The 24331-nt window shown below is 39.0% G+C and overlaps 1 protein-coding gene across 3 annotated transcripts in view; it reads left to right on the top strand.

Moving 5' to 3' along the window:
• The first annotated feature begins 1304 nt into the window (after nucleotides 1-1304).
• LOC149840779 (oxysterol-binding protein-related protein 1D-like) overlaps nucleotides 1305-24331 on the top strand; it is an 89714-nt gene continuing 66687 nt past the window's right edge. Inside the window, exons 1-3 of one of the 3 annotated variants that reach the window (XM_090003325.1) lie at nucleotides 1305-1501; nucleotides 1710-2460; nucleotides 14732-15085. In XM_090003325.1, the coding sequence (XP_089859451.1) occupies nucleotides 1900-2460; nucleotides 14732-15085 (915 nt within the window). In that variant the 5' untranslated portion in view covers nucleotides 1305-1501; nucleotides 1710-1899. Of the gene's footprint in view, nucleotides 1502-1522; nucleotides 2461-14731; nucleotides 15086-24331 lie in introns of those variants that run through there. The other 2 variants (XM_090003323.1, XM_090003326.1) reach the window with 2 other exon arrangements.

Here is a 24331-nt window from a genome sequence, read left to right as displayed (position 1 = left end):
CGCCTCTGAGGCGTATGCCTCAGGTGCTGAGGCTTACGCCTCTCACAACACTGAAGCCTCTTGTCGTTCATACACAGCCTGACCCATTTGAGCTGAAGTAGGCCGGAAGTTTTTAAGTCCCTTCAGCTGATCAGCGGCCAACTCATATAATAGACCCACGGGGAATTAAAACCTCCCAAATGAAAACCCTCCCAAACCTTCTCAATAGAAATTTTTTAGTAGTTTTTTTTTTTTTTCAAAATTCTGATGGTACAGATGTGTTCAGCATGATTGATTTTAATATAAATCAATATTTGAATCATGAATTTTGGATAGAAAAAGCAGTGTTTAGAGCCTCGAAAATTTATGAAAACCTTACCCAGTTGATTTCTAAACTTATGAAAACTCGTTGATGCATAGGAATCAAATGTTTTAAGAACTGATTTTAAGAATTTTGAAAAAAACACAAAAAGTCCAATAAAACATTCATTGAGGAGGTTTTCATTTCCCATAAACCCACCAGCCAACTCATTTGCCCCTTACAACAGGGCAGGCAGCTAATGATTCGACCTATTTGGGTCGATCTGCATTAGGCTTTTGGGCCCATGGTCTAGCCTAGATCACTGAGCTTTGGCCGAACCCATCATCTTCGACTCGGCAACAGCCCGTTGACTATATGACCCATCGCCTACCTTTACTACGAGTTGACCATATCTAGTCCGGGATGGACTGTGTCAAGACTTTTGAGCCATGCTCTAGCCTAAAATCGTTCACTAGGTTAATCGGTTTTAAAAATAAAAAAATAAAAAAGTCAAATCGTTCTTGAGTCGGCCCTTTTTACCACCAGATGACAATTGACATTAAAAAGTTAAAAAATGCTACAAAAAAATAAAAAAATGAATTTAAATAGACTCTTTTTGTATTTTGACAACATTGGGCCGAACCCATCAACAATGTATATCCCGGTATGACTGCGGCTCGGTCCATTGACTGTCTAGCTCAGTGCTCACCTTTACTCCGAGCTGACCTGATCTCCACGAACCTTGATGAGTTGGTCTGGTCAACGTAGTCTCCACCTACGTAAGCCTCTTCTTCACCTCTCTCTTTCAAGTCTTAATAATCCCTCTTTTCAAACCATGACAAAAGTAATTACGTCGCACATGCACTTTCGATGATTTGCACGTGATGCGAGCTGTTGGATTTTAAGATCCGACGGTTGCGCTTTAAAATCGTTCGTGGGGTGGTACAGCGTACACATGTATCATAGTTGATCGCTCGTCCCTGCTCGAGTAATCAAAATCTTAAATAGGACAAAATAGAAGAGAGATTTATAAAAAAACAAGAAAAAAAAATTGGTATTAATTATCGAGTGGTAGAGTGCGGAGTCAATAAGGAACATGATTACAGAGTGTCGACTACCGTTGCATGTCATTCAATGAGATCCGGCGCTGCCTGACCCATCTCCATCAACCTCTTGCCTCTGCTGCTACTGCTGGGCAATTGTTTTTCTCTCTTTTCACTGGTATTATTCCTTCAATACCCCATTGCGACTTTCATTTTGCTTGGCAGAGAGAGAGAGAGAGAGAGAGAGAGAGAGACGGTGGGTAATTATAGTTTTGGGTGTGCACCCTGTGCTTTTTATTTTCTGCTCCTTGGAATCTACACACAACCGTTCCACCTGCAGTCGATGTAATGTCAGTGACAGAAGCTTTCTTGATCCCTTTCTTCAGCGCCGTCCTCGTCTTCTTCTTCACGGCAAGAGAGATGCTCTTCTCCGCCGATCGGAGACCAGGGGCTTCTGCTGCTTATTGCGTTGCAGGATTTGGGTTGATCTTCTGGAAAAACTGAGGGGACTGATTGGGAGCTTCTTTCGGGCTTTCGTTTCAAGGGTTGTTCTTTGATCGGCCGGCAAGGGGATGAATGATGAATCCTCTGTGCTGTATCGCTCCTGTTTCCCTCGACCGGCAGCGGAGCGACTCGGCGGCGGTCGTTGCTGCAAGAGGTGGTGCTGCCACTCCCTTGCTGGAAGATCCCGGCCTCAGGTGTTCCCGGAATTCGGGCGGGAGCGTTAACGGCGGCGGCAGGCACGGCGGTGGCGCTTGCTCTCAGTCTTTTAGCAATGTCACTTGTTCGGAGAACGGACACGATTCGTGCCGGACGAAGGAGACGGCGTCTACGTCTGCGATGGTGGCGCTGCCGGATGCGGTTGCGATGGAAGTCCGGAATGTGGCGGGGATACTGTACAAATGGGTGAACTATGGGAAGGGATGGAGAGCGCGGTGGTTCGTTCTCGAGGACGGGGTTCTTTCGTATTACAAGATCCACGGGCCGGATAAGATCTCCGTGAGCGAGGAAACGGAGAAGGGCGTTCGGGTGATAGGCGAGGAGTCCGTCAGGCATATGAGGAAGGCGAGTTGGGGCAATGGCGTGCGATCGATCGCCGCGAAGAAGAGGAAGCCGTTTGGGGAGATTCACTTGAAGGTTAGCTGCTAGACATAGATAATTTGTTTCTTTAGTTTCTTCTTCTTCTTCTCTTCCCTCGATGTTCATGCAATGCAATGCATCATTGAATTGATTTGCTAATGCTAATGCTAAAACCATAGTTGGTACAAGAGTGGAACCTTGCGCTTCTTTTACGCTTCTGAAATTTGATGAGAAGCTGGCTTCCAAATAATGAGCAAGCTTGGACTATCGGAAAAAAGAAAAAAAATAAAAGCTTGCATTTTTTAGTACGCAATCGAACTTTCTTGATGGTAGGGTACGCACTTTTTTCATGTTAGAATAACTCTACTTCTCAAAAATTAATGCTTTTATTATACAGAACCTGTGTATGATGAAAGTGCGATTTTTATTTATTTATTTATGCCACTTCCTACTGGCTTCTAGCGCGATGCTTACTCATTTTACCTTATGCTTCCAAAATGCTTCATGCTTCACGATTTGAGCATCACTTCTTGCTCTACTAACTATGGCTGAAACACAAAGCAAAATGGTTCGCGGTTTTCTCCGTAATAGGGGCATCTTACATTTTCCATGACGACATCGACACCAGAAAACCGGGTTGTTCTTTTTTTCAACTTGAATGGAAGGTGATGCATTATATATACTTATCACCTTTTTTTGATATATTCGCCAGTAAGCATTTAGATATGAGCTATGTGCCATGCTTAAAGTTTACCGATTTCATGATGCGGACCTTTGCTTGGAAATCATCATGCATATTTCCAGGTACACTTTCTTACAACTCTCTTTTGAATGAACATGTCGTTATATAGAAAAAAAAACGATCTGGGAGAAAATATATGGTATGTTATAGTTGGAGTGAGATAAAAATGGATAAGGGATCAAGGGGGAAAAATTGGATCTATGTCCAACAGATCACACCTACATTGTTGTTGTTGTGTTTTGTATGGAGATCTCAATCAACACACACATCTCCCAACATTTGCTTTCTTTGGCGTATAGGCCAAAGGATCAGTTATAAGTCTGTTTGTTCTTCCATTCTTATTGTACTTCTTCTTCTTTGTCTTCTTTTGGTGAACCAATTGAGATCTCTTGCAGTAAAAGAGCTGCTGTTCAAAAGGAATATGAACTCTCTCTCTCTCTCTCTCTCTTTTTCTCTGTAAATAAGTATATGTGGCTCATTAGAAAGAAATACATATACAATATTGGTCCTTTATATCACGTTCAATGTTGTAGAACTGTTGGTTGGGGTCTGTGGTCGGCTGTTTGAATGTTCATGTTATGGATTCACCCTAAACAAGATGAGCTTGAATAAGCCAAGCTCATCTCTTTCAGCTCATTTTACCAGTCCTATGTGTGTATGTATGTTCAATACACAATCCAACTGCACCCTTGCACCTGTCTTGGAAGATGACCTTGTTGTGTCCAATAGGGGCATCAATACCTATGTGCCACAGGCTTCTACTGACTTGCTGTTAGGGCGCATTTGATATTCTGATAAAATATGCACTTTTTTTTCAATGGTTAGATTCCCTATTTTTGGGGATATTTATTCCTCCAAAACACAAAGTGACGGGGCAAAATTTTTGCAGAATTTGATATGTAGCTGAAAACAGGTGAAAAACATCTTGCAACTTTTTTTGCCATGCCATCAAACACTCCCTTATTGTAAAATGTTCTAGGGTATGTGCCAGTGAAGTAGACGATCTAGTTGTTATGTGACACTGCTTTTACCAAAATTGGATTGATCTTTGGGAAGTTCTCTATATGATTGAATTGCTCGACTTAGGGTGCCAACTGCCCAGCTTAGGCACCATTGTCAAGGATGCTTAACTTTTAAACACCTATAGGATAGCTACAGTAGGTTTATTCATCACATGGGCCTTTATATCTGAAGAACATTTGAGCAATCTCTGGTTGGAAAAGTCCTTTCCTTTTGAGAGCGAAAGAAATTTGAATCCGTGATGCATATTTATTCCCTGGCTTAGCAATTCTATGGGGTTGTGATCCACTTATTAGGGATTAGATATGGAAAAATATTAACCTTGTAGAGGAGGAATAGTCGTGTGTTAGTCGAGATTAAACTAAGAATCATTCCACTAAGACTGTATGATATTATCTGAGCTTGTATCTTATTGTATAATAAAATGCGAGTTTTGCATTACCACCTATCTTTGCTTCAATTAAACAAGGGGTGAGTGGTGATCCCTAATAAGGATAATGGCATTCTTGAGAGCCTTGAGCATGATCTTTCTTAGGGTTGAGAGTCTTGAGACCCATTCTGGGTTGACTTCATCCATTGGACAGGTAAAATAATGTTGGGGCTGCTTGAACTAGATAAAAGGAAGGATTACCAATGGAGCAATGAATCTTAATTTCAAACAGGAGTAGCACATATGCCACTAGTCACCATTTAATGTTGTCTTTAGGATCAAGGAAATCTGATATTCTTTAGGAAATTTTAGTTGTTAGGGCGAGGATGGGAGGAAGTCTAAGTCAATCGATTCTATCTTCAAATGGTGAGATTCCATTGGTTGTTATTTACATGATCAATGATGATTACAAATGCATATGTTGATTGAGATTCATGTTGCTAATTGGTTGTGGTTTCTCATAGGTGCTATGACAAAGAGCTCTCTTTTGTGTAATTCTTTTATTGTATTATAGAACACTTGAAGGTCTTTTGGATAGTGTAGCACGTCTGAAGTTATATATCCACAAAAATTTTCTTGGACTTTTGTGCATATGCTACATGTACATGAATGAATAACTCCACCTGGTTTATGGTAGGTGTGATATTGGGCTTAACTAGAAAAATGGCGCAGTCCACCATTCCTTATTATATGATATTAAATTTGCAACCGGAATCGATACATTGACTAATAGTTTAATTGTTGGTTGATTTTTCTCAAATAATAGCTTAGATGCTTGTTGAGGTAGCAAATAATAATGCATGAATCTCTCTCTCTCTCTCTTTGTGTTTGTCAAGGCAAGCTGTCAGGCTCTTGTGCTCTTCCGCAAAATATGGTATACAAGTTTGTTGCAATTAATCCGTATTCTTGTGTCTATTTACCTATCAAATGCAAGGAAAACTTTATAGATATGAGCATTCGTTCACTGGAGGGTCTAAATTTGTCTTCTTGAACGGGTAGGTAATCTGGCAAAAAAATATGTAGTATTTGAGGGCATACAAATTTTTTAACGGGCCCCAACTAAAACTTGGAAAAAGAAACTTCTCCCATCCTAATTCATCCTTGAACCTTACATGAGGTCTTTAAATTGTTCCTTCTTCAATCTTTTGACAGTGGAGATGACAATCAACATCAATATGTTTTGTTCTCTCGTGATCAATTGGATTGGATGTAAGGTGGCTAGCTGTATTATTGTTATTTTAAAGGCTCACAAAAAGCTTCATAGTCATGTCAGGCCCTCAAGAACCATTTTAGCCATAACACATCACATGCTCCATGAGCCTGTTAAGATATATACTTATATATATATATCCATATATATATATATATCTATATCACAGGGATTCGGCCAGACAGGTACCGCACCCGCGTCGACGCGACGCGGGTGCGGGAGCAGGTGCGGTCAACTCGACCCTGGGTGCGGTCAACGCACCCAGGGTCATTTTGATACATTTTTTTGATTTTTTTTTTTAAATTTTGCCGTATGAAATGGTACAAGGGTGATTCTTTGGACAAATCAGAGGTGTCGGAAAAATGCAAAGGGTGTTTTGGAAGGGGTGTTGTTTTAGAGTTGATACCTGGGGATTTGAAGGCAATAGGAAAAGGTTGCAGAGTCCTTGTTGCAGTAGCTCCTGTTGCAACTGCACCACCGGGGACATCGTATAAATCGCTCGACCTGCCCTCACTGTTATAAAAGGTGGGGCTGTTGTCACAACGGGAGAAGGGAGGCATCCTAAAGGGGAACGCATCGGTGCAAGACAACTTTTGAGGCGCCGGACTAATACCTTCCCTCTCTTCACAACCAACTCCTCTCTCCCTGTCCTCAAAACCACCACCATCAACACCAACACGAACACCACCAAAAAAAGAACACCACCACCCACCTCCATTAAAACCACCAAAAAAAGAAGAAAAATACTACTTTTTTCTTAAGGAAAATACACAAAAAACCTTGCTTTTTCTTTTTATCAAAAGTCAGCAAACCAGACCACAAATGGAAAACAACTTCCCTATGAAGCCACCAACCTAAAGGGAATCATTCACGGCCAAGGCTACTGCTGCGCCTGCAAAGCTCCCTGCTGTGCCTGCACTACTACTGCCCCGGTCTCTGATGCGCAACCAATCTCCCCCTTTCATCCTTCGCTGCTTCCCATGCTTCCAACATTCGGCCTTTGGGACAAATTAGTAAAGCTAATGCTGCTGCCCCTTATTACTTCAAATCACATCACACTAACCCTTTACATGTCTCAAGTGTTGCACCCAACCAGGGTTGGGGACTCTAACCAAAGTTCCTTCACGTGATGCACTAACTGATTGCCCCCAACTAGTCTCACCTCCACTTCCAGAAGGAAAAAGCGCAAAACACAAAATCTCCAAATATCTTATTATATGTCATAAAGAAATCTAAAAATGTAAAGGTAGAAAAGATGGCTGGAGGCAGTACGGTCACGAAAACTGAGGTCAAAACTAATAAGATATTGACTGGTGATTTTAAAGCCCGAGTAATTACATCCTGACCAAGGAGATACAATGATATTCTACTTAAATTAAACTAATGGGTCTTGGTTTGATCTTCTTTATAACCATTACAATAAAAAAAATGACGTGAGCACTTGATGTGGTGAAATGAGGTTTGTGGTTAGAGGGGAAAGGGCGGGCAGCTAAGGTCAAGGCCGTGCCCGGCCAGTTAATTATTTTGCTAGAAAGTGACGTGAGCGTAGCTGGTGGTGGTATTGATTAGGCCTTGCCCGGAACAGAACGGCCTTGCCCAGGACCCGCATCGGGGGAACCCGGACCCCTTATATATATATATATATATATTTTTTAATTTTTTTTTTGCCGCACCCCCGCACCCGGGTTTTTTGGAAGTGCCGAATCCCCGCACCCACACCCATGTGACTTAGATATATATATATATATATATTGTAAACCGAAATACCCAGCAAGGGTATTTCAGTCTTTCTACTGTGATAGGCGTCAACCCATTAGGGGCTGACAACCTTTTTCCTTTTTATTTGTTTTATTTATTTTTTGGTTTTTGTGTTTTGGGGCAGCTCCAATATAGCTGTTGGAGCTACTCCCAACGGTCATAAATATGACTGTTGGGAGCAGCCCAACAGCCATATTGGAGCTGCTCCCTAGTGATCCCATTTGTTATAAATAGGCCTTAAGGCCTTCTATTGCTATAGCTCTCAAAAGAGAGGTTTTCTATTCAATAACATATATTTTGACCCTTGTGTGGGTGTTTTGGCTTGTTCAATCAAGTGATATACTTGATTGCAGTGTGTTTTGTTTCATTTCATTACATGGTATCAGAGCTTTGGTGCTCTTGAGGCATACTTTCATAACTTCAAAAGGGAGGATCGTGATAACACCAAGAGGAGGATCATGGATCGTTGCACCGGGAAGCATGCTACCTCTTCAATTGTGTATTATTTTTTTCTCTCTCTCTTGCTTTCCTATCTTTCTCTCCTTTCTCTTCTCATTGTAAAGAAATAGAGAGTGAAAGGGAAGTAATAGTCTCCATTCCCGTATGCCTAAATGATACAAATTATGTGATGTGGGCATCCATAGTAAAGCACAAAATATGGAAAAAAAGCTTATTGGGTTTGGTGGATGATTCCGAAAAAGAGCCTAAACTCATTCTCACCAAGATTGAGAATTGAAAAGAAGTTGCTCTCCAAGGAGAAGAAATGTCTAGAGCCATTTGTGGTTGTGAAAAGAAATGAAAAGAATGGAGGATGGGTCATTTCAAGATAATTGGATGGCTCATCAATAGTGTGGCCATCCACAAATGTTCTAGTTTGGCAAAATTTGATTTTGCTAGTGATGCGTGAAAATATCTTAAAAACATGTATAGTCTTAAAGATATTGCTCACATATTTAATGTGCAAAACAAGGTAAGAACCATGACCTAAGGAGAGATGAACATTATGGAATACTACAATTCACTCTCTCTTCTTTGGGATGAATTGTCTCTTCTTGAGCCAAAATGGCATTTTCCACAAGATGTAGAACTCTGCGAAAATCAAATCAAAGCGAAGCATTTCTACCAATTTATTAATGATTTTAGGCCCGAATTTGAAGGAATAAAGTCAATTCTTCTTCATAGAGGAGGGGTATCTTCTATAGTAGAAACACTTGAAGAATTGACTCTGGAAGAAAATAGATTGAAGAAGCCTTCCGCTTTAAATGAAGAATTCGTGTTTGCCATGTCAAAGCCCGGTAACCATACTAGAAGCTATAAACCCCCTCATTTTGTAAAAAATGACAATTGAAGAAACCCCAACTATGAAAGGAATGAAAGGAGGGTGACCATAAATACAAAAAAGGCGAAAAAATCATTTGCTATCACTGTTATGAATCGGGACACATCAAACTATTTTGTCCCCAAAAAAAGAAAGAAGATCATAGTGATGATAAGCGAGTTGCTTCGGTTGAAAGCCATGATGTTTATGACTCCAAGTGTATCAACTCAGTATCTTTGACTCAACTAATGGAGGCACTGCAACCAATGCTCAAAGGTCAAACTTCTTTCTTCTCAGGGGCGACCGTATCTACAAATAGGGACACTGGTAAGACTTCTTGGATACTTGACTTCGATGCCTCTTTTCACATGACTCCAAATGAGTCCATATTATTCGAATATCATACTAACTCAAAAGACTTATGTTTCAACCGCCGATGGAACATCTTTGAAAATCAAAAGTCTTGGAGTATTTAAAAACAACCAACTTTTCACATGCCAAATATTCAAGTAACCCCAAAATTGAATTTAAATCTTTTATTCATCTCTCAAATTATGGATCATGGATGCAAAATCTTGTTTTCATCTAATGATTGTTTAATATAGGATCTCCAGTCCGGGAAGCCGATTGGGCGAGGCCATAGAAGAGGAGATCTCTATGTAATGGACAACCTTGAGCTATCAAAACATAGTTTTGTAATTTTGTGGAAAAACAAGACATAGAAAATTGGCACAAAAGACTAAGACATCCTAGCATGTTCTAATTACAATTGTTTCCATTTCTTACAAGTTATAAAGGAAAAGTTTTTGTGTGTGAATATTGCATTCTCGGAAAAATGAAATCCTTACCATTCGGACCAAGGCATTTTATATCTAAAAATCCATTTGAGTTGGTACATTCGGACTTATGGGGACTGGCTCCGGTTGTATCCAAAGGGGGTGTATCCTATTATGTTGTATTTGTGGATGACTATAGTAGACACTCTTGGATATTTTTTCTTAAACAAAAATCAGAAGTATTTGATTGTTTTAAAAAATTTCATCACTATACAAAGACTCAATTTAAAACCAATATTCAAAAGTTTAGAACTAATTCCGGAAGAGAGTTTGTGTCAAAAGAATTCTAAAATTATCTTAGCCTGCATGAGATTGTTCATAAAAAATCTTGTCTATACACTCCTCAACAAAATGGACTAGCCGAAAAAAAAGCATAGACATATCATTGAGACCACTCAAACACTTCTTATTTCAAGAAACGTTTCTAAAAGTTTTTGGGCCGAAGCCGTCCTTACGACAGTTTATCTGATAAATAAAATGCTTTCAAGAAACATTGAAAATGTCTCTCCGATTGAAAGGTTACTTAAAACATCACCCGGTTATAATAGGTTAAGAGTCGTTGGATGCAAATGTTTCGTTCTTACTAATAAAAATGACAAACTTCTCCAAAAGCTATCCCTTGTGTCTTCTTAGGCTATGCCGTAAACCAAAAGGGATACAAATGTTATGACATTGAAAGAAACAAATTGTATGTTTCACCAAAGGTTACATTTATTGAAAAGAAAATGGTTTTAGCAAAGAAAAAATCCAAGTGAGTTGTGATTATTCATTTCTTTTTGATCTTATCAATGAACATGAAACATGTATTCATGATATGCATGAGAGTGAAAATGAAAATACTCATAATGAAAATGGAAATATAGATGAAGGTCTTAGTAATGAAGACATACCTCATGATAATATACAAACCTATATTCGACGTACAAAAGATCATCCACCATGTGCATTGGAAAGATATTCATAAAATCAAGATGCGGATTCTTCTAGTATTAGAAGATTCATAAGAATATGGGATAGATTATAATGAGACTTTTGCTCCGTCGCCCGAATGACCACTGTTAGAACCCTGATTTCTATAACATCAATTAAAAAATGGTCAATATTTCAAATGAATGTAATAAACGCCTTTTTAAATGGTAATATAGATGAGGAGGTATACATGGATCCTCCACCAGGTTTAAGTTTAGCACATGAAAAAAATCCTTCGGTTACGCAAAGCATTGTATGGTTTGAAACAAGCCCCCAAAGCTTGGTATGATAAGTTCAGTAGTGTGATGACAAAACTTTATTTTAAATCTTGCTATATTGACACTGCATTGTTTGTTAAGTCTTTAAATATAGAAATGGTAATATTACTACTTTATGTCGATAACATGATTATCACAGGAGGTGACAAACATGGAGTAAATCAGATAAAAAATGTCCTTAAAGACAACTTTGAGATGACAAATCTTGGTTTTTTACGTTACTTTCTTGGAATAGAAGTGACTTACTCACCTCGTAGTTATTTTTTGTCACAGACTAAGTATGCAAGCAAAAATCATAGAATGATCAGGGCTTTCAAATGACAAACGAGTTGATACTTTAGAGGTCATAAATGCAAAAATGAAGATAGATAATGGAGAATCTCCAAAGGACCCAACTCCATACAGACAAATGATTGGCGCCTTGTCCTATCTCTCCATTACTCGACTTGATATTTCTCATGCTATTCATTCTGTTAGTCAATTTCAACATGCTCCCACTACAGTACATATGAGTGCTGTAATGAAAATTATTAAATATATTAAAAATTTATTAATTATGGATTATTTCTTTCATCCTCTTCCTCATTAGAAGTCATTACATACTCTGATTCTGACTGGGGAGGTGTTGTAAATGATAGACGCTCATCCACTGGCTCCTGTGTTTTTGTAGGTGATTCCTTAATTTCATGACTATGCAAAAAGCAGCAGAAGGTATATCTCTCCTTCACTGAAGCTGAGTATCGTGCCATGACAACAACTACGTCTGAGTTGGTATGGTTGAGACAGCTTCTCGAAGACCTGGGAGTTCATATTGCGGAACCTTCACGATTATGCTGTGACAACAAAAGCACTGTGTACATTGCAAGCAATACATATTGAAATGGATTGTCACTACGTTCGTGAAGAATTCCTGAGGAAGACCATCACATTGCCCTACGTTCAGTCTGAGTATCAATTAGCGGACTTCCTCACCAAAGCGCTTCTGTCTCCCAAATTTCACTTCTTACTTGGCAAACTCTCAGTTGTTCCACCCTGAGTTTGAGGGGGGTGTTAATATATATGTATATATATATATATATATGTATATATACATATATACATATATACATATATACATATATTGTTATCCGAAATACCCAGTAAGGGTATTTCGGTCTTTCTACTATAATAGGCGTCATCAGCCCATTAGGGACTGACAACCTTTTTCCTTTTTTCCTTTTTATTTGTTTTATTTATTTTTCGGTTTTTGTGTTTTGGGCCAGCTCCAATATAGCTGTTGGAGCTGCTCCCAATGGTCATAAATATGACTGTTGGGAGCAGCCCAACAGCCATATTGGAGCTGCTCCTAGTGGTCCCATTTGTTATAAATAGACCTCAAGGCCTTGTATTGCCGTAGCTCTCAAAAGAGAGGTTTTCTATTCAATAACATATATTTGACCCTTGTGTGGGTGTTTTGGCTTATTCAATCAAGTGATATACTTGATTGAGGTGTGTTCTTGCAAGTTTATAAGTGACGTGTTTTGGTGTTGATTCATTTCATTACAAGCCATGGTGTACTTGGCTTAGCAACTACATCATGCTTCTTGTTCATTTAATTGATGAGATTAGCTACCTACAAGTGCATAATATCCTAAAGCCGGCCTCTTATCCTCTAAGGAACCCATCCAATCAGCTTTTTTGAATACTTCAACATCAAAATATCCATCAATTTGTATATAGAATTTCTTTTCCTAGACACCCCTTCAATTACTTGAGGATTCTAAGTTTGACTTGAATGGCCACAGTAATTGTGTACTCTATGGTTGGTTTAACAATTGTTGAGTAGATGAGCTTTCCGACTAGTGTTTTGTATCTTCCATCATCTTCAAGTTTCTTGTGCTTCTTGTCTACCATAAATTCTTTTGTTCGGCAAACTTGCAACTCGGGCTCGGATCAAACCCTTACTGTGTCACCGAGTCAGCAGGTTGACTCGGACGAGTCAGGACTCTATATTTTATAGTGTAAGCATATGAATAAGACATGGAAATAACTAAACTTCAAGCTAATATATCAATAGCTAAGTTACAAAAACATATAATTATACGTGATTATTAACTTTTTCATTGAACAATATTAGATTCTTCATAACAACTGACTTTATATAAGAATTATGCATTAAAATAATAAAATACATGATAAAAAAATTATTTAGGTTGGATCGGCAGTCCTTAATCGCGGCCCAGTTGGGGCTCGGGCAATTCCCGAGTCGACTTGCCGGGTTTGCCAACTATGGTTTCCATAGCTTTACTTGCTAACATACTGGTTTCCTTAAGCAAATCAAATATAGATCTTCTTTGTGACATCATAATTCCTTTTTCTTGATCGGGCTACATCTATCCCAGGAGAACATTATAGCTCTCCCAAGTGTCTGTTATCAGCAACTCATTGCAGACATTTTTTGGAGCTTGTCATTTCTGTGATTTGGGATTTGTTACAATGATGTCATCTACATATACAATGTAAATGCAAATCCTCTTTCCATGTTTCACAAATAGTGTGATTAGATGTGCTTCTCTTGTGCCCAAATTTGATGATGACCTTTCTAAATTTGTCAGACCAAGCTTTATCTGATTGTTTTTAGTTCAAAATTGCGTCCTTTAGTTGCCAAACCTTTTCATTCATTTCAACCATGAAACCTTTGGCTTGATCATGTGTACTGCTTCATTCAGCTCTTCATGGAGAAATGCAGTTTTCGCATCTAATTGTAGTGTTGCCAACACTTATGTGCAACAAGGGGTAGCAGTGTTAGTAGAATTGAGATGAACATGAGCAAATGTTTCATTATAGCCTATTCAGTACATCCATGTGTATTCTCTAGCCCTTAATGACTAACTTCATTTTGTAATAGATTCTTCTTCACTATAAATACTTGCTTCTTATGACCCTTTTCTTTTTAGGAAAATTAGTCTTCTCCCACATCTCATGCTTCTTCAAGGCATCCACATTTTATTTGTTATGTATCTTTCACTTGGAATTCATCAAGGCATCCTTCATGGTCTTAAGCATGTATCAATACAAAACTTTATTGGCTTAGGTCACATTATGATATGAAGGAAAATGAGCGGTGGATCTGAGCTACAAAATCTCTTACCTTTCTCAAGTGCAATGAGAAAATTGAGATTAAATGGTTCTTGGCCTGAGGCTAAGATGTTTCCCATGTGGTAGGTTCTTGAGAATCTACAATGAAGAGTTCTTCTACCATGGCAGTACTTTGATTGGACGACCACAAATTTTATCTCCCAAATCTTCAAAATGGTCTCGATTATCTGCAGGAACCAATGGGAGATCATCATATGGAAACTATGTCCATAATGTATGTGGAGTCTATGTCCATAATGTTGTGTACCTTGAGCCCTCCAATGAGCTTTACTTTCCTAGCTGGGGATAAGGAATTTATAACCAATATTACAATCCTCATGCCATGATTTTCTGCTTTCCCAGTAGAAATTTTGCTACTACATTGATTAATCAATATGGAATTGTTGCATGGGATATTTTTTTTGGTTGGACTAGCATCATCTGCTTCATTTGTCTGTGACATTGATAATAGTGGAAATGTTGTAACTATGGTTTCCATTATCATTCAATTTGTACAAAGTTAGTTTATGTTTGTTTTGCATATGAGACATCCAATGCTCTTAATGGATTATAAAAAATAATATTTTCCATAATCTCTAGTTTTAATGCCTTTTTGTGTGCTAAGTGACCAATCTATTTTTGGGTTTTAGGTTTCTTCCATTCGGGGCAGCAAGTCCGATGATAAAAGACTCTATATATTCTCTGGTACGAAGACACTTCACTTGAGGTGTGAATCTCGAGAGGATCGAACCTCATGGATTGAGGCGCTGTCAGCTGCAAAGGATCTTTTCCCTAGAGCGATTACAAACAATGATCTGTCTCCCGAGGAAATTACTGTTTCAACTGACAAGCTGCGATGCCGTTTGCTCCAGGAAGGGCTAAGTGAGGCAGTTATTAGAGATTGTGAGTCTATTATGCTGTCAGAGCTTTCTGATTTGCAGGATCAATTGAGGTCTCTTCAGCAGAAACACTACGTTCTACTTGACACACTGAGGCAGTTAGAGGTCATTTCATTGCATCCTTGATACTTAACAATTTTCATTTAGGTCCTCAGAATTAACCATCTTAAAAGCATATGATTATAGATATTTACATATCATGAGGTTGCTCATATCCTACCATTGAGTATTTTGGGGATCCATGCAGCATCTATTTCTTGGTTAAAATTTTCATACATGTGTGTGTGCATACATATATTCATACACACATCTGTACACATACATATTCTTTCATTGTTCTTTTTTTTCTTGAACTTGATTTGAACGATTCCCTCCTGAGTTAGTTGATAGGATTAGTTTTCATGGCAAAGAACACAAGAGATTGTTATAAGGGAAGCAGAAGGCTCAATAATTTAATATCTTTGAGTGGGTCGGTCATCATACACTATGGAGAGTTTACCTGGCAGAGGCGCAAGAAGAAACTGCAAACCCTGAGAGTACCTGCCTTTTGTCATCCTTTTTTGAATTTGGTGATGCTTCTGAAATCTATTATATGATATTGAGGGCATTGGAAGCTATCTACCCAGCCTCATTGAGCTTTTTATCATACCAACAAACTCCATTATTTCATTCTGTTCAGTTCTCCTTGAAGAGAATGACCAAGCTCAATTGCCTTCTTTTATTTTTCTTCTGTCTCTAGAGAGAAATTTAGAAGGTGCAGAAAAAGGAAATATGTGGAGAGAAGGTGGTAGGAGGAAGGATCAGAAAATATTGGCTAATGGTTATCAAATCCTACTGAGTTGGCTGGTCCGTATATGCTGAAGGTCCTTGCATAGGGACTTGACTTATGCAGTTAAAAGTGCACCTGTTGCTTACCTATGTGATATGCAATGTATACCAGTGCTTAGTTAGTGCCTGGTCAACACCTAGGTGACGGGTGGGCTCAAGGTGGGCTTCTAGGAGGGTGCAAAAACATAGCTTATTGAAATTTCATTTTTGCTAGATTGTTTACTTTTCTTAAATTTTTATTTAAAATTTATTTTTGGGGGTTCTAGGTAAACTACATAGAACATATTGAACGTTAGATAGCATACATAGAACTTGACTTAATACTCTACAAGGTTTGACCTGTTAACACACTCAATTTTGGATGATGCTTGAAAAATCTATTGTTTTTTGCCAAATCAGATTCTACAGCAGATCAAGAAAATCAGTCATCTCCAGGCCCTTCGCCACCTTTTGCTCTTTGGATTCGACTGCATAGAGAGTAACTGGAACAGGCATTTACTCATAGCTGCAGAATGTGCTCAAGTCATAAAAAAATGTGCAGGGATGATTTATAGAACTATGAGACCAACTAAGCAAACAAAATGATACGATGGGTTCCAAACATGCACTTTACAAGCTTGATTATCTGACAAATTTTCCTGGGACATGTTTGGATGATGTCGAAAACCAGGTTGTGGCCTGACTCTCAGTGTCAACCCTTATGCCACCAAATCTGTGTATTGTATCTACCTGTTTTGCCAAACCTTCATAAGAAAATGTGGTTTTTCAGGATTGCTCACACGTGTGACTCCTTACCCCACATCCCAAAGCCCTAAACCTAGCCACCTTCAGTGACAGTGTTTTCTAATGATGTCTGAGTTGCTTTGGCAAGGTTGTCTCCCTTTGTGGAGCCGGAAAAAGGTTGCTGGGAGCCCTTTTCCATCCAGTGCCTCTCCCCCTGTCTCTGGCCAGAAAAGAGTCATGGCTGGTTCTTTTAAGGTCAGTCTTTTTCTCCTTTTCTCTGGCTGGAAAAGGACTGTTGGTTGTCCTTTTCTGTCTGGCCTCCACTCTCTTCCTCTTTCTGGTAGGGATAGGGCTAGTTGGAATCCTTTTTTGGCCAGTTTCTCTCTCTCTCTCTCTCTCTTGCGCGATGGACAAAAGAATGATGCTAATGGCCCTTTTTCAGCTCCTGCCAGACACCGAAATGCCTTTATCTGCATTTGATTTTGTGCTCTGTAGTCTTGTGATACATTTTTCTGGTACAGAGATTATTTTCATCTGTAAGCAAGCGTGGGTTTTATGACCCTCTAGCTCATAAATGCAAAAATTGTGATATTTTTGTTTCTTGATTTATTGGTTTGATCTTCGAGAAAGGAGCTGTCATTTTTTTTGTTTGGATTTGAGAATCAAATTCTTATCTTCCATTCTGTCCTTGTTTATGGAAGTTTGATCTGGTTGTGAGTATGGTTGATAGTTATTGAAATTTGAGTTGGTTGATGCTAAATGTCAGTGATTTTGATATTGTTCTAATGCTGTATATTGGCTTTCCACCATTTTTTGTCATTGTCCAAGTCATATAGGTTTTGGGATTTGACTAACCATAGTGTGCTAATCTTGATCATTTGAAGATGATCTTGAAGTTATTACTTTATGTTTTGATTTCAACTTCACAGATTCCCTTCCTTGTTTACCTTTGGCATATTTCATGAAAATAATGTGAAAATATGATATTATTCATGTCTATGGTCAATTCAAAATCTAGGAAAATATTTTATCTATTTTTAGGTTTCCTATTTATCAATCCTGGTGAAATTTAAAATTTGTTACTACACTTGAAGTCAGCTTGATGCACCCGTGAACATGTACACCGTGCCCCTATCATGCCCATCCTGAATGCCAAGATGTTGTTTATGAAATAGAGATCATGAAGGCCTGATTCCTCACCGAAGGCTTATGTTTCCAATGGAGCTTGTGCCTTGTCTTCTCTTTATGATTAGGAATTTAGGACCTAGAGGTTCACCCACTTTTCAAAGGCAGTTTGTTTTGGTTACGATCTTTCTATGGCTGAGACTTTTTAACGATTACGGCCTGGGTAAAAATCATACATGCATTTAGGGCAGCATCCCTGATTCAATTTCTTCCCAATATGGAGTCCTATTCATTTGGCAATTGTTGAGAATAGGTGGTTCTTTGTTTAAGTTCTTTTATATTAGAGGTCTTTTGAAATTTTGTCCTAATAAGGACTTAGATGTAATTTCTCTTTTTGCCTCTCTCTATTTAATATAGAGAGAAGCCCTAATCAATTAAGTAAACATGTTTTCTATTGTGCAGCCGTCTCTCTCTTTCTCTCTCTCTACACACACAGGTGGCTGTACATCCATCTTCTTCTACATGGTATCAAAGCCCTCGATCTCGGGAGCGTGATCAAGGACTGATCTTCATCAACGAGGAGCAATAACCCTACGACTTCTTAAAATCAGGTTTGGTGGTGTTTGATTTGGGAAGATCTGATAACAGATCTGGGATGTTACCCAGATCTGTCGTCAGATCTAAGGAGAAGATCTAGATATGTTCTCCTCATCTGGAGGTCCTACCGGGAGTCGAACCCAGGTCGCTGGATTCAAAATCTGGATCTCCTGCCGCGACCTTGTGTTGCCGAGTCCTGTTCCTGCCATGACGTGAGATTTTTTTTTCCTTGGGTTCGTGAGTTGTCGAGGTGTGTTCCTGCTGTTTGGAAGCAACAGAAATCCTCATTTCCTGTGTTGCCGTGATTGCTGAAGTTCTCTCCTGTGCTGATTGCGTGTGATCAGATTTTTGCTGAGTCCTTTCCTGTGCTGATTGCGTGTGATCAGAATTCTGCCGTGAATACAGATTTATTTTCTGTGCTGATTGCTTGTGATCGAAATATAATTGATCTGTCTAACTGTGCCTTGAAGACTTACTGGATGTCGTGCCTTATATGTTGGAGAACAACAGGTGTATTGAATATTTGTTTTGCGACTGCATTCTATCATTGGTCGTGATGTGTTTGGGCGCAGCAATGTTCGTGATTCCTGAACTTTAGTTGTTTTTAGTGGGTTGGTTTATTTCAGAATGTGGTTTTCAACAGTCGTGATTCCCTGCTGTGTCGAGTTTTTTTTTTGGAAAGAAGCATGGTAGCTTAGGTTACCCTTCTGTCGTGGAAAATAGCAGGTGTGATTTCCTGTTGTGTTGAATTTTGTTTTGTGTGTGGGCTGCTGTTTTTTGTGGAAACAGCAGGTGTGATTTCGTGCTGAGTTGAAAATTCCTCTTGAACACTTGCTGTTCAAGTGAGGTAATTTTTTTTTAATTTGGATCACATCTTCAGTATGGCTGAAACTTCGAAATGTGATTCCAAAATGAAACATATTGGGGAGTATAAGGCTTTTGCCAACCCCTTCTCGTATGGCTCTTCCGTAAGGTTGAATGAAACCAACTATGCCAGGTGGTCCAGAACTTTTATGATGTGGGTATCTGGACATCGTCGAAAACATATTTTGTTGGAAGGCGAACCCATTGAGAAATTGGGAAAATATGTTACTTGGGATAAAGATAATGACATAGTTATGTCATGGATCATGAATAGTGTCAAACCCCATATTGCAGATGGATTAATCTACTATAATACAACCAAACTGATGTGGGACAATCTTCGTGATACATACTCACAAGAAACGAATGTGAGTCGTATCCTGCAAGTCAAACAAGAAATATATAATTTGCAACAGGGAGATCAGACCTTGGCCCAGTACTATGCCTCTGTCAAAGCTGCGTTTGAAAGACTTAATGCTCACAGGCCTCTTTGTTGCTCGAAGCAAAAGGATCATCAAGAACAAACCATGGTTGCTCGTTTTCTTACAAGTCTTTCTTCAGATTTTTCTGTTGCAAAAGTTCAAATGTTGACTGGATCAGATGTTCCCACTCTTGCTGATGCTTACAATCGTCTGAGTAGACTTGCGATCTCTCTGCCACAATCTCAGCCTGTGACTCAGTCATCTGCTCTTGTTGTCCCATCTAGTTATGGGCGTGAAAATATTCAGAATATCAGAGGACAAGGACATGGACATGGTATGGGAGGCAGAGGAAAACTTTAATGTACATTCTGTGGAAAATCTGGACATTTAGAAGATCGTTGCTGGGATAAGCATGGTCGGCCAACCTCCTCTTCATCAAAGTCATATACTCCAAAAGCAAATGTTACTACTATCGAGGCAACAAATGTACAAGAGAATATCGCTGAAAATGAAAGTAGTATCACCCTTAGTCGTGTGGAATATGATGAGCTGATAGCTCTTTGACCTTTGAGTTCCACCCCTCCTGTAGCTGGTGTTGCCTATTCAACCGTAAATCATCTTCATCCGACTGATAATAAGTGGGTTATTGACTCTGGTGCATCCAAACATTTGTGTGAAAATTCACGTGTTTTTTCAGATCTAAAGGATATTAAGGCTCAGCTTGGAGTCTCATTAGCCGATGGGAGCTCCTTCCCGGTTGTTGGTCTGGGAAATATTTCTATATCCTTCTCATTACAGTTGAAAAATGCTCTTCATGCTCCAAACTTTCCTCAAAGTTTACTCTCTGTTAGTTGCCTTATAAAAGAACAAAACTGTAGAGTAATATTTGATCCAATGGGTTGTTATTTTCAGGATTTGCTGACGAGGAAGAAGATTGGTGAAGGCTATGAAGAAAATGAAATTTACTACCTACATCATCCAATGGGTACTGTTCATGCTGCAGTGGAACATTTATTCAGTCCTGTTCAGTGGCATCGTCGTCTTGGTCATCCTTCATTGTCAAAGCTTCGGTCGGTCTTTCCTCAGATTCCTTCCACCACATCATTTCAGTGTGAAACATGTCAGTTGGGCAAGCATCATCGAAGTTCGTTCCCTTCGAGTAAGAGTCAGTCTAGTAATAAAGTTTTTGAACTTCTTCATGCAGATGTATGGGGTCCTAGTAAGATTCCTACTAGGACTCAGTGTCGTTATTATTTTGTTATTGTTGATGATTTCTCTAAGTTATCATGGGTATTTTTAATAAAAGAACGATTTGAAGTTCCAAGTATTATCAAATCCCTAATTCTTGAAATAAAAACTCAGTTTAAATCTATTGTCAAGATTGTTCGCACTGATAATGCTCTCGAGTTTAAATCAAAAGGTCTGTTACAATTTTACCAAGATCATGGCATCCAACCCCAAACTTCCTGTGCCTATTCATCTCAACAAAATGGGGTGGATGAGCGAAAACATTGCCACCTCCTTGATGTTGCCAGGACCATTATGATTCAATCCAATGTTCCTGCCTTCTTCTTCCGTGGGTAATCAAATTCCATTATATATCCTAAAACCTAATGCCCCACTTTTTTCTTTCTCACCAAAAATATTTGGATGTGTTTGTTTTGTAAAAAATACACAAACTTGGCCCTGACCGTGATAAATTAGCCGCTCAAGCTACAAAATGCATATTTATCGGTTATCCAAAAAATCAAAAGGGCTATCGATGTTATGATCCTATTTCTCGCCGAGAGTATGTCAGTGCGGATGTATCTTTCCTGGAATCCTCTCCATATTACTCTAGTTCCGGTTCCCCGTTGCAGGTTGATCCAACTGAGTCTTTTCCATTACCTATACCTCATTTTCCGTTGGAATTTGTGCCCTCATTACCGAACCAAACTTCATCCACTTCCAGATTTAATAATCTTCCATTACTATATGTGTGTAGAGCTCCACTTCCGCAAGAGCCTTCATCTTCTTCTTCTCCTGAGGTAAGTTCTACTGACAATAGTGATCTTTAGGATGATGATAACAGTCCTATTGCTCTACGAAAGGAGACAAGACAATGTACTTTATATCCCATATCTCATTTTGTCTCCCATGCCAGAATTGGACATCAGATGAAGTCTTTTATTTCAGCTTTATCTGCTGAAACTATTCCTCTGAACTATCAACAGACAGAACTTGATAATCGCTGGAAGCTGGCTATGCAAGAAGAAATGACAGCTTTAGTATCTCAGCATACCTGGGATCTAGTTGATTCCCCAGCAGATGCTGACATTGTTGGATGTAAATGGGTATATACAATAAAGTAAAAATCTGATGGTTCTATTGAAAGGTACAAGGCCAAATTAGTCGCGAAAGGGTATACTCAGATATATGAAATTGACTTCTTTGAAACTTTTTCTCCTGTTGCAAGGATGGGTACCATCCGTCTTGTTCTCTCAGTAGCTGTTCAGCATGGTTGGAGCTTGTGCCAATTAGATGTGAAAAATGTATTTCTATATGGGGATCTATCTGAGACCTTTTACATGCAACAACCTCCAGGATTCGAGGTTGAGGGGGAGTGTCAGAAGGTGTGTAGATTGAGAAAGGCGATTTATGGCTTGAAACAAAGTCCTCGTGCATGGTTTCAAAAGTTGTTTGAAGTGATGTCAAGCTTTGGCTTTAATAGATCAGCAGCAGATCATACACTATTTATAAAGAAAATTAGCTCTGGCATAGTTGTTATGGTGGTATATGTGGATGACATCATTCTTACAGGAGATGATGTGAAAGCTATTGAAGCCACAAAGGCTCATCTTCAAAAACACTTTGTTACAAAAGACCTTGGTTCACTCATGTATTTTCTGGGTATAGAAGTTGCTAGGAGCCGTGAAGGGATGGTTTTGTCTCAACGGAAGTATGTTCTTGACTTATTAAAGGAAACTGACATGTTGGGAGCTAAACCAGCAAATATTCCCATGGACCATAAAGTTCAGTTGTTTGAAGAGGGGTCAAAACCAGTTGATAGCAAAAGCTATCGCTCCCTAGTAGGGAAGTTATTATATATAACTGTGACCAGGCCGGATATTGCTTTAGCAGTAAGCAAAGTTAGCCAGTTTATGGACAAACCAACTGAGGTACACTGGAATGCAGCCATAATGATTCTCAGATATCTAAAATCATCCCCTTGAAAAGGGTTATTGTTCAGGAAAGGTGGAACTCTGGAGATAGTAGCCTATTCTGATGCTGACTATGCTGGATCTGTAGTAGATAGAAAATCTACCACAGGATTCTGTATGTTTTTGGGAGACAACTTGATTTCATGGAGAAGTAAGAAACAAAATGTGGTTTCCAGGTCGAGTGCAGAATCAGAATATCGGGCTATGGCCCAAACAACTGCTGAATTGATGTGGGTTTGCACTGTTTTTAATGATCTCCAGGTGAAGGTTCCCTCTCCAATGACCATGATGTGCGATAACAAAGCGACAACATATATATTAAACAATCCTGTCTTTCATGAGAGAACAAAACACATTGAGGTTGATTGCCACTATGTAAGAGATATGATTCAAGCTGGTCATATCACTACCAAATACCTAAAGTGTTGAGAATAGGTGGTTCTTTGTTTAAGTTCTTTTATATTAGAGGTCTTTTGAAATTTTGTCCTAATAAGGACTTAGATGTAATTTCTCTTTTTGCCTCTCTCTATTTAATATAGAGAGAAGCCCTAATCAATTAAGTAAACGTGTTTTCTATTGTGCAGCCGTCTCTCTCTCTCTCTCTCTCTTTCTCTCTCTCTCTCTACACACATGTGGCTGTACATCCCATCTTCTTCTACAGCAATGATATCATAAGTCTCAGAGATGGAATTGAAGGTATTTCCCTCTACCATTTTGAATACATGTTAAACTGTCACATAGGTATGTCTATAGGTATAGCAAAAAAGGTCACATGCACAAACTTTAGCGAAAAAGTCTCCTCTAAAGATCCATTTCTGGATGCATGGTGTGCGGCTGCGTGTCCGTATCTATTGATATATGCAGGGGATAAGCAGCTACGCCCTGCTCTGTCTCTTTCTATATATATTAGTAATATTAGTAATGAAACGGTACCTACTCGCTTGCGATAACCGTTGGATCTTTTGAGATCCAATGGCTATGATTCACCTTAAATATGCATGCAACTTACTTAAATGAGATCTGTATGCTTTCCAAATTCTCATTAAAAGAGAAATTAATGGGCTTATTTCAAGGATGAACATTTAAGAAAGATTGAGTTTCTTAAATGTTACATCTCTCTCTCTCTCTCACTCACACATGCATATGTAGATAGACATGGATGATGATCTCTCTCTCACTCACACATGCATATGTGGATAGACACGGATGATAGCATGATTACACATGCATCCATGCCTTTCCGCATTGGACATGGTTGTTAGACATGAATACATGTGTGAGCATGCCATCATCCATGGATGCATGTGAGCGCTATTAGAAAAGTCCACCAGATTCATCAACACAGAAAGCAAGGATGAGAGAAAGTGAGAGAGGAGGCAGCAGCAGCAGCAAAAGGACAACTTCTTTTCTCAGCCTAGAAGTCGTGCCCTATTTCATATATTTATATAACAGTAACTCGGTTGGGTTAAATATGTTGGATCCAGACCCAAACACAAAATACAAAATAAAATACAGAATACAACTAGAGAACCCGCGATCCAGTTCATTAACTGGATATACGATACAATCTTAATACCCTCCCTCAAGTTGTG

The sequence above is a fragment of the Nuphar pumila genome, chromosome 4, assembly GCF_984573655.1.
Source record: "Nuphar pumila chromosome 4, dmNupPumi1.hap1.1, whole genome shotgun sequence".
Lineage (NCBI taxonomy): Eukaryota > Viridiplantae > Streptophyta > Magnoliopsida > Nymphaeales > Nymphaeaceae > Nuphar > Nuphar pumila.
The sequence above is the reverse complement of the archived record's forward strand: the minus strand, read 5'-3'. Positions and strand labels throughout refer to the sequence as shown.